This window comes from Lactuca virosa, chromosome 4, assembly GCF_052849685.1.
Source record: "Lactuca virosa cultivar CGN04683 chromosome 4, Lactuca_virosa_CGN04683_v6, whole genome shotgun sequence".
In the NCBI taxonomy this organism is placed as follows: Eukaryota; Viridiplantae; Streptophyta; class Magnoliopsida; order Asterales; family Asteraceae; genus Lactuca; species Lactuca virosa.
In genome coordinates, this window is record NC_136429.1 from 112,515,361 (window position 1) to 112,527,106 (window position 11,746).

The window sequence follows — 11,746 nt, forward strand, 5'->3', positions numbered from 1 at the left end:
TATATTAATCTTGTAATATATTAATAAAACCATTTTGAGTATGAATTTATTATTCATATAATAAATTCTACTCTCTCTCCTCTTGTCATCTTATTAAGTTGCATGAGTGAAGGCAAACCAAAAGGACCATGCTCATTATCAAATCAAGCACATACCAAAAATATTTATGGGCTTAGACACCTAATCCAACAGTCTCCCACTTGGATAAGTCTAATAACTATTATTGCAAGTACGACTTCAGAATCCGATTAGCAATCGTAGCTCTCAAAAGCCGCTGTCAACTCTGATCTTATTAGTAACGAGCCCTTTAGATAAGGGATCATATATTCCTCCATTCTAGATATCGTATAGACATGAGACATGGATTATAATCATTCTCTCTGTCTATGTGTTGTTTCCCAATTTCCGATTTATGACGACTGACAACAGACTACAATCGAACACATCAACTTAGTCCAGGCTTGGCCAAGCGATTTAGGGTGTCATCACTAAATCATTGATGGCCCACAAATATCGCTTTTATCCCACTTTGGATAAAAGGAACGGATAAACGTCGACTCATATGCTTGCACTATTTACTTATCAAATCACACACAACAATACGTTTTATAACATCAAGTTACTGATGCGTTTACGCATTATCAATGTGCAACCGACTTGCAAACAACAACCCATATCTCTTCGTTTCAAGAATATAAGATATTATCGTCTCACAATCATTCATGATAAAATCCATGAAGTGATTCACATGAGCGTGGGTTTAATCCAATACTCAAATCTTATTTCATGAGCACTCATGAACACTGCAGCAGAATTTTGCTATGTCTAAACACTTCAGACAATCTACAATCAGATTCATGACAGTCTTACCTGATTACCTACTTCCAAAGTATGCTTGACTGTGGATGTTTGAATAACCTATTTATTCTGGAAATCAAAACATGTGAAGTGAAACACAAGAATAATCGAATCCAATATGGTGTCGAACTTTTGAGTATTAATAAAACAATTATTATTTAATCACCATTTTGATTACACATTATTCATTGTATAAAGTTTCGGATAATCAACTTAATACTTGAATTATAACAATAGTTGTCCCATGCTCCAAGCATGCACACTATGTTAACCTATGGTCCTTACTTTGTGAAATAGATCAATTGTGCACATTTCCAATGATGCTCATTTCACAATTTCTAATCCTTATTACAAGTGTAAGAATACCAAATTCTTGCCACTATTAGAACATGTTAGATTCTAACATTTTATGCATTGATCATTTTGTAATGTCATAGCACCGAAGTCACAAAGACTTTGCTAATGATATTACAAAATGCTCTATTGGAGATTGTTACAAGACAACTCCACAGATATGAAGTCTCACATTCAAAGAACATTCCTTTGAACATCCTTCTTGCATAAAGTTTCTAATCTACATAGATTCTTAATATCCAACTCCCATTATGGAAACATTTACATATTTTCCATATGACAACTCATTCTTATTAGAATCCTATCTATTCATAATAATGTCGATATGGTGTATTCATTACTATACTTCCAACTGCCCAGAAGTGACCAATCCTTAGCGAACCTTAGACCGTCCTTGACAGTTGTTTATTTATTTTAGTCATAACCGGTTCTGGTCCTTTTTCCCTCTTAATCCCCTAAGACATTTGGAATAGACAAAACGGTCGAATATTACATCATATGTATTCGATCCTATACCTGAAGCGTATGGGATACGATATATAATGTTTTACGTAAAGACATGATACTTTTCTAGTCTCCTGCTATAATATTGCCATATATAGAATTCCCTTATGTTGAATCTTTTCAACATCATTCATATATGTCCTTTGACTAAATTTGATTAAAATTTCTTGATCTAAGCTTTTAGATTTGAAATGAAGTATAAGTTCCTCTCCCTTAATTATAGCAAAACAACTTTTCAACCTCTGCAACTTTGCGAATTGAAACTTTTGTTTTCTATAATTAATATTGCTAACTCGCAACACTTAAAATAATAATCATGCTCCCACTAACATGATAATTATATCCTTACCAGCATAACACTTATGCTCCCACTAGCTTTGACATGTATTCAGAAAACAGCCGGACTTCTAGAAATCAATACCTATTGACTTCCTTAACCAAAGTTCATATTGCTGATACGAGATGCTTTGATAAGTCTTTATCTAAGCTTCTCTAACTCATACACCTTTCCTTAGATAGCTCATATATGTGTCTAAACTATTTCAGAACTCACAGCAGTAAGTCTCGAATGTTCAAACTAATTGCTAAATCTCATAATTCGAACTATGAAGAGGGATGCCGTAGTCATAATCGAACTTGGGAATGCAATTTACATAATCGTATCTCCTTAAAATCTTCTTATTGGAAGCGTTTCCTCACAATCATTTTCATGAAGTGAACAGAAACCTTTACCACTTAGATTTAATGGTGTATGTGTTCCTATCCATGTGAATTTGTCAAAACCATAATCATAAGAAAGGGTTTGTGACAAATCCAAACTCATATGGACTAAACTAGTTCAATCTTAATTTCTTGCCTCTGGGCAGCATAAGGGTCTACCATGTCTTCCAAGTAGTCAAGCAACTCATCCATACAGATCAATAAACTTTTACCAATCAAGGTGCTTTGCCTTATGCAATCAATTGAGAACTCTTAGGACTCACATGCATAGTTAACTTAACTGGAATGACACAGAAAACAAGAATATGTCAACATGATAGGCTATAAACCTCAATTCGTGTGCTAGTGATAGACAACAGGTTTATTCTTGATTAGTTCCTGAAGCTATTCAAGACCATTAAGACTCCCACTGACCTATTGACATATAAGATTCTCTTGTAAAGAAGCATTTCTTGACAAACAAATATTCAAGAGTTAGTGCGGATTCTTATAAAGACAAACACTTCACACAATTGGTCTTAGTTGGTCTATGTCTTATCCAAGACATCACAATTTACCAATTTCAAACGTGCAAGAGTTAGAACATTCCTACTAAAGATTATGTCACTCAAGTCACAATCTTGGAGTATGACTCTAAGACTCGATTTTGGAACGAAGTATGATTCACCTTTTGATTTAACCATTTCAACAATTTCCGATTCCTCTTCTTAGCCATGCTAGTGCACTAAGGTGTCCTAAGAGGATCAATTTTGATATGGTTTCATAATCACTAAGTTAATCATAAAACACGATACCTAAGTACTCTCCCTTTTTTTCAGATTGGAGAAACTTTTATCTTTCTGCCTAATTTATTCTTCCTATTCGTTCTGCTATTCATTGAAACCTTTTCAACAATTCAGAATTACACTTAATCTTGTAAGCATAACCATATTTACTAAAATTTTAGCAAATCATGACGAATATCCTAATCGTTCTTTGTGGTGGACTTGACCTAGTGCACAACAATGCGTACTAGATCCTTTAGTCCTTCACTTGACTCACATACTTATGTGAACAAGGAATTAGTCTTAATTTACCAAATACGAAGCTTCTTATTCATCATACAATACCATTTGCATGATTCCGGTTTTCTGTCTAATTGAAACTTGGGTGATCAGAATCATTCCTTATTTGGTAAATTTTCGACACTACCACAAATAACATAACTAAGAATCACATCCTTTTTTAATATTTCTAACAATAGAAACATACAAACATCAATTTTCACAAAAGTCATTGCAAGGATATATATAAATAAGACAAAAAATCAAAATTTATTTTATTTATAAAAACGTGGAAAAACTTGTCTTTACAACGCAATTACAAATGAAAACTATGTTACTAAATATTCCTAAGCAATCTATCATAACTCCTATGTAGTAGCTCAAAAATCCGATCATCGAACCATGCGATCGAAATCCATCTCTTCGCGATCAGACTCAGCATACTTTTCCTTTAAGTTTCCTTTCTTTTCTTCGATCCTACAAAACATCAAAATGCAATCTTATCACATTATCTATTAAGAATCTACAAATAGGAACTTAATAGAGTTAGATAGTGGAATTTACCTGAAGCCTAGTCATACATCTTCACTCTCCCATCCTTGCGATCTTTCAGGTAGCAACGACAGCTTCGCAACCAATGTCCCTTCTCTTGGCAGAAGAAACAAATGGACTTTTTTGGAACAACACATGGGACAATCTCAGATTCAGCCTTTCTCTTTACCATCTGGTCAAACGGTTTGACCTTGGCTGATCCCTTTCCATTGAGAATAGAAGACTTTTCTGGAATTCCAATGTTGCCATTGTCAATGTCCATGGAAGTTTTGGAGGTTGATCTACCAGTCAAATTTGCTTTACTAGTGCGCCAAATCATTGATGATTCAGCAGCAAAAGCAAATAGGTAAGATTAACGAGGGCCACGTTGTGGTCCATCATATAGTAATCTTTAATGAACTCACTATATGAGTCAGGAAGTGATTGAAGAACCAAGTCAACATCCAGCTTCCTTGAGACATCGACACCCAACATTCCCAACTTGTCAATATGTAACTTCATCTCCAAGACGTGAGCACATATAGACTTTCCATCTCTGTGTCTGCTTGCCAACAAAGCTTGAGTGACCTTGAACTTTTCAAGTCGACGAACATGTGGGTCAGGGAGAATTATTGGAGGAGGTGGAGGAAGTGAATCATGATTTTCATTTCCACAATCCAATTGTGGAACATCATCTTCAAGTGGAAAGCTTTTTCTAAAGGATTCATGAAGACCATAGTTGTTAGAATTTGACATCTACAAAAGGGAGAAATTCAAGTTAGTCGATTTAATTTCTCAATATAACACCCAAATGAAGTATTAAGGCTAGGATCCAACACAATATTCTACAATTCGGAAGAGGGATGCCGTAATCCAGTTGCAGAATATTTGAAGGTAGGTAAATGACGATTTACCAATTTCCATCATGAAAAACGAAAATGAACATTAGGTTTTAAATGAATTGAAATTCCTAGATCTTTTGAGATTCATTGAACTTTTCAATGGCATGTTTAATCTCGATTATGCCCTTTAAGTTTGTGACTGGGATACCGAGGATCACAAACAAGGTGTGAATAACCATGCAAATTAGTTTGGTACTCTCGAAGATGTTTATCACCTAATCAATGTGCTGGTTAACCACACGCTCCATCGATCTGTGATAATCTACGAGCTACCCATTGCCATCCTTCATTAGTCCCATATTAACGTGCTGGTTAACCACACACGCTCCACTAACGACCAACAAGGTGCAATTTGTAATTTCATGGATTAGCACCAAATTCACATTTTTTCTAAAATAACTAAGATTTGGGAATTTATAAAAGCGTTTAGTTACTTTGTATTTGATTATACTTATAATGGAAGTTCGTGTCCTATCCTACCTGTTCGGCTAACGACCCTCCACTAGTCAAGGGTGCGGTGGGTAAGAGTGGATACCCAATGACAGTCATTTTACAGGCCGCTTCCTTAAACACCCCTTATAGACCAGCTTCGTGAATGAAGCCTACTAACGGTAAGACTGACCTTTTACTCATACATATATAATATATTAGACCTTTAATTTTATATAGTATAAGGATGTATTTTACACATTTAAAATATTAAGTGGTTTAAATTATAAATAAATTATACTTTTAATTTGATTATACTTAAACCATATTATTATGGATTTATTAATTCTCTCTTTTAATTAAACACTTAATTAATTTAATAAAATCCATAAAGGGGTAATTTGAACTTTTCAAAACACTAGGGTTTTAGAATTTAATATTTCAAAATTAATACCTTTTAATTAAATTATAAATTCCAAAACTTGAGGACAAATTTTGAAACCTTTCAAAATAGTAGGGTTTAACTATTTAAATTTCAAAAACTAAAACTTTTAATTCCAAATTTAAACTATAAAACCTAAAGGGTGTAATTTAAAACTTTTTCAAAATTACTATGTTAAATATTTGAATCAAAATAATCCTATATTATCAATATTTAACCATATCCACCAATTTTGATAAGGATATCCATACCAATCATAAAAAAATCGAATTTAGGCAAGAAAAACGAGTTTTGGTAATAATCCTAATCAAAATATGGGCAGAAAATCGAAAATCCCGGCACCAGAAACCTCAACTTGTCGAATCCACTATGGAACTCGTCGAGTTCATGCAACTCGTCGAGTCCATACATGGACTCCGCGAGTCAGCCAATCAGACAGCAAGATTTTCGATTTCATGATCTTTGGCAGTTCACTTTTGCATCTATTCAATAGAAAAATGACTTAGTCTCTGATACCACCGTTGGGTTTTGTGCAGAACATCATTCCTATGGTGTACATGCAAGCCTAATTGCTTTGGATCTAGGTTTTTCTAATTTAAACATACAACTATGAATACCAAAGCAATAACCCTATGACTAGCATACATATTTCGAAATTGACATATGATTAGAGTTAGAAACTTTACCTCTCTTGTTATGTAGCAATAACAAGTTTAATACTTCTTGATCTTGACTTCTGAAAGCCTAGTGCCCCAAGTGTTGAACCTCTAATGGAGTCACACACACTCAATGCAAGAAGATGACGTATGAGAGAAGAAGAATTCAGCCAGGGCTTCCCAGAAACTCATAGGGGCGAATTCCACTAGCAAAGGGGTCCTTATATAGCTGTGTGGGCCGCTAGAGTTTTTTGGGTGTAAACCCTAATACCTAACTTAGGCAACAAGCAGCCCATGAACTCCTTCCTTAGAGCCCATGGATGAAATCTATAGGGCTTCCCTATATGATTTCGTCCACTCCACTCTGTAGAGTCCACCAGCCCAATTATGCAACTATCAATGATTTGCATAACAGTCCCCCAATTATTAATCAGTCTCTTTTAATCCTAAAATTAATACTTGGTTAATTTCTGATTAATTACTAATTAATAATATGATTTCCAAATAATATATTAATCTTGTAATATATTAATAAAACCATTTTGAGTATGAATTTATTATTCATATAATAAATTCTACTCTCTCTCCTCTTGTCATCCTATCAAGTTGCATGAGTGAAAGCAACCCAAAATGACCATGCTCATAATCAAGTCAATCATATACCAAAAATAGTCATGAGCTTAGACACCTAATCCAACAAAGTATTGGTGGAATAAGAGTTTATGATTGCTTATGAACAAGATTCAATGTTGGTTTTATGTTATTGATAGCGTATGATGAAGGCTGGAGTAGCAATGAATCTTGGTGGAAAGAATGTAATTTGCAGAATAAATGATTTCATTCCATAAAACTAGGGATTTGATTTGAAAGTCAAATTATCTTCCATAAACATAGCGATTTAATTAAGATAATAATTAATTTAATTAACTAAATTACTATAATACCTATATCAAACGAGTGGTCTAGAATTGGTTATACATTCATACAATACTTAGAGTTTATATATGAACCTAACTCTCTCTCTCTTTCTCTCTCTCTCTCTCTCTATATATATATATATATATATATATATATATATATATATATATATATATATATATATATACACACGCACACACGCACACACACATACATGTATGTCATACATACATAATTATATTTAAGGGGGCTATTTTATTTTCCGCACATGACTTTCAAAAGCAAAGAATCGACCTTGTCTATATGTATAAACATCCATGGCTTTATCTAGTTAAATAAGGTAAACTGATAAATTAACCATAATGTGATATATATATATATATATATATATATATATATATATATATATATATATATATATATATATATATATATATATTGAAAGGCAACATATATTAAACAGAGCAAAACCCCAGCCAGGAACTAGGGCGCTCAAAAAAGAATTACATGGGATTGATCGCTATTCTAAGAGATAAAATCCACAAACTCCTATCTATCTCCACTCTGTTGACCCTACTATCAATCCAAAGGAAAGACTCCCTTTGGATTTGGAGGAAAATATCCTCCGCCTTCTTAAAACACTTCTTAAAAGTTGCCTCGTTTCGATTTCTCCACAGGCCACACAAGGTGGCTATCACAATAGAAATCAAAGCCAATTTTTGTTCCTTATTATGCGCCTCAGCCTCCATCCAAGTAAACACGTCCTCAACATTCTTCAACTCCTTATTAGTGAGACCCCACCAAAGCTTCACTTTTCCCCAAACCTCTACAGCCATCTTACAATCTAAAAAGGAATGAACAATTGTTTCCTCTTTAGGTTTACAGATATCACAAGTGATAGGATTCTGACTAATACCCATCTTCTCCAGCCTCTCTTTCACACCTATCCTCCCTAGAAAAAGTCTCCAAATAAATATATTATGCTTTTTTGGAATCCATTTGCACCATCTATTAATACCAATCCTCTGCTAAGTTTTATTATTGAATTTTTTTCTTAGCCAACTCACCGAGAAACTCCTTTTAGGACCATCTGGACAGAACCAATTATCATCCCTATTGGACAACGAAATCGATGACATAACTTCCAGCAACCGATCAAATTCTTCTCTTCTTCTACCTGCTCGAATATCTCCTCTCCACTCCCATATACCTCCTCTAGTAATTATTCTATCCGTTACCATACAGTTCTGATTAGCTTCCAAACTAAATAGTCTAGGAAATTCTTGCTGTAGAGATCTTTCCCATATCCACCAACCCAACCAGAAAAGCGTACTCTTCCCATCTCCAATTTGTTTTTTGATAATCATTCTAGGATCAAGATCCCAACCCTTCATTTGTTTTCACTGTTGAACAATTCTCTTCCAAGTGTGACCAGATTTAAACCTATCACCATCTTCCATCCAATTATTATTACCATGAATGCTATTGATGATTGAAATCCATAAAGCCTTATGCTCTTTTCTATATCTCCAATACCATTTGGCTAATATAGCCATGTTTAATTACTCTAACGAACCAATTCCCAGACCTCCTTTTTCTTTATCATTAAGAGCTTTTTCCCATTTTACCCATGGTATCCTCTTCTTATCCTTACAACTCCCCCAGAAAAAGTCCCGCCTCATGCCTTCAAGCTCATTAAGAATTTTTTTTGGGGCCTTGTAAAGAGAGAACCAGTAAGTGCCCAAACTTCCCAGATCATTACTCACAATTGTATGTCTTCCACCTATCGATAAAGTATTGATTTTCCATTTGCTCAATTTTTTCTTGAATTTTTTCTAATAATTGTTTCCAATGTCTCGCTAGCCCCATATTAACTCCTATAGGCATACCCAAGAAAGTGAAGGGAAGTTTTCTGCTTTACAACCGATAATAGTGGCCAAGGCTTCAACTGTGAGCGATTCACTACCAATTCCAATTAGTGAACTTTTTTCAAAATTAACTTTCAGACCAGCTGATCTTTGGAAACAATACAACATTCTAATGAGGTTTAAAACATTCTCCACCGACCAATCACCAAAATAAATGGAATCATCTGCAAAAAATAAATGGGTTAAATAAACTTTATTTTCTCCGACTTTAACGCCTTTATAGCTACCATTCTCCACAACTCTCGAAATTGCTTGATTAAGTCCTTCCATGATCAATGTGAAAAGGAAAGGAGATATGGGGTGTCTTTGTCTAAGACCACAACTCATAGAGAATTCAGAAGTCGGACAAGCATTGATAAGAATCGATGAAGACCCAGAAATCAGGCACTCCCTAATCCAATTTCGCCATTTATAACCAAAACCTTTCTGCTCCATCATCGAATCGAGGTAGTCCCAAGACCCCGTATCATATGCTTTGGCAATATCAGATTTGAAAATTAACATGGATTTCTTTTTATATTTCGCCCAATAAATAACCTCGTTAACAATCAAAGGCCCATCAAGTATTTGACGATCTTTAATGAAAGCCGACTGGGTATTGCCAATGATAGCCGGAAGCACTTTTTTTAAACGGAGAGCCAACATCTTTGATAAAATTTTATACACACTTGAAATCAGACTAATGGGTCTGAAATCTTTCACGTATATCGGATTGGGAGTTTTAGGTATAAGCGTGATAAAGCCAGCATTCACACCTTTTGGTAATTTCGGATATTTCGCAAATTCATTATAAGCTTCCAGCAACTCAACTTTAAGAAAATCCCAGAATCATTTGAAAAATTCCACTGTAAAACCATCCGGTCCAGGGGACTTGTTTGATCCACAGCTCCATATAGCTTCTTTTAGTTCTACTTCTGAAAATTGTTTCTCTAACTCGTCTTTTTGACTTTCAGAAATACGCTTTGTAACCCCCAGATTCTGTTTCCAACAACATTCCGGATCATCTTTGAAAGAGTTCTCAAAGTGAGATTTAAAGTGAACTTTTACCTTCTCCGGATCAGTCTCCCAGACCCCCTCAATATCGATACCTCTGATCCAATTTACATGTTTTTTTTCTGTTAATATTACTATGGAACATTGCAGAGTTTTCATCTCCCTCCAAACACCATCTGTTTTTATTTTTTTGAGCAATATCTCCATTATCATTCAACTCCTTTTTTTTCTAATCTTCGAAGCTAAATCAAGTCTCTCAGCTACCAAATCATTACCATTTTGGCCCTCCTCAAGAATCTTGTCAATTTCACCAATCCTATTCAACCAAGCCAACATATCGCCTTCTTTCTTCCTTCTTTTCTCACTAGTCCAACTTTTTAATTTATCTTTCACAGCTTTTAATTTCTGCATTATTAGAAATATTTTTTTATGTTGACCATCAATCTTGAATTTGGTCCATGTATCTTTCATCACTTTCTCGAAATCATCTTCTTCCATCCAAGAATTATAAAATTTGAAAGGGGGGTAACCATAAAATCTAGCGTTTTGTTTTAGAATCAGTGGTTTATGGTCCGAGTATAATCTAGTATCCACAATAACTTCATAATTAGGCCAAACACGCCCATAATTATCTGAAACCAGGAACCTGTCAAGCTTTGACATTTTAGCACCACCCCCTTTAATCCAAGTAAACTCTGTACCCCCAATTTTGACATCTATGAGGTTATTATCTCTAATAAAAGAGTTGAATTTCTTAGAGGCTCCTTCATCCGTATTTGACCCCCTTCTTTCCCTAGCATCACGCACATCATTGAAATCACCAAAAACCACTAACACACCCCTCCAATTATCCATATACGAACCCAGGATATATATATATATATATATATATATATATATATATATATATATATATATATATATATATATATATATATATATGGGATGGTTCTATGGGAAATACATGTTTAGGGCAATAAATGTTGGAACCAATGAAAGCATGACAACACATCACTTTAGAGTAAACTATATAAATAACTTCTTGTTGGTGCATGAAATTCTCTAGAACGATGAGTGATTTATTAGGTTAGAATATTCCTTTGTATGATAGCATATTCCCTCCACTAATAAAGTGGATGTGAGTGGTCATTTGTTAAGAATAGTGCACTATGTAGACATTTGTTAGAGAGAGTGAGAGAGTTGGCTGGGGAATTCTCTCTAGTTATGTAAGAAGTTGTTTCTCTCTATCAACATATTACATTACAGTTTACTCTCATGTTTTGTTCATCATTGTTCATACATGATTGTCTTCTTGATTACTTATATTCCGCACCAAACAAATCGTTAAATGGGCCCAACAATTGGTATTAGAGCCTTACCTTGAAGATCCAACTGCTTATTTCAAGGGAATGATCCCGATTGGTTTACTATCTTAAAGATTTTCGTTATTCTTGAAGAATTTCCCAGA

The 11,746-nt window shown here is 34.4% G+C and overlaps 1 protein-coding gene across 1 annotated transcript; it reads right to left on the reverse strand.

Moving 5' to 3' along the window:
* Positions 1-7,860: 7,860 nt before the first annotated feature.
* On the reverse strand, positions 7,861-8,751 carry LOC145104916 (uncharacterized). Its single transcript, XM_079042076.1, has 2 exons — positions 8,445-8,751; positions 7,861-8,309 (listed from the first exon to the last, which is right to left on the reverse strand). The coding sequence occupies exons 1-2, from the start codon at positions 8,749-8,751 to the stop codon at positions 7,861-7,863; spliced, it is 756 nt and encodes a 251-aa protein (XP_078898202.1).
* Between the last annotated feature and the right edge of the window lie 2,995 nt (positions 8,752-11,746).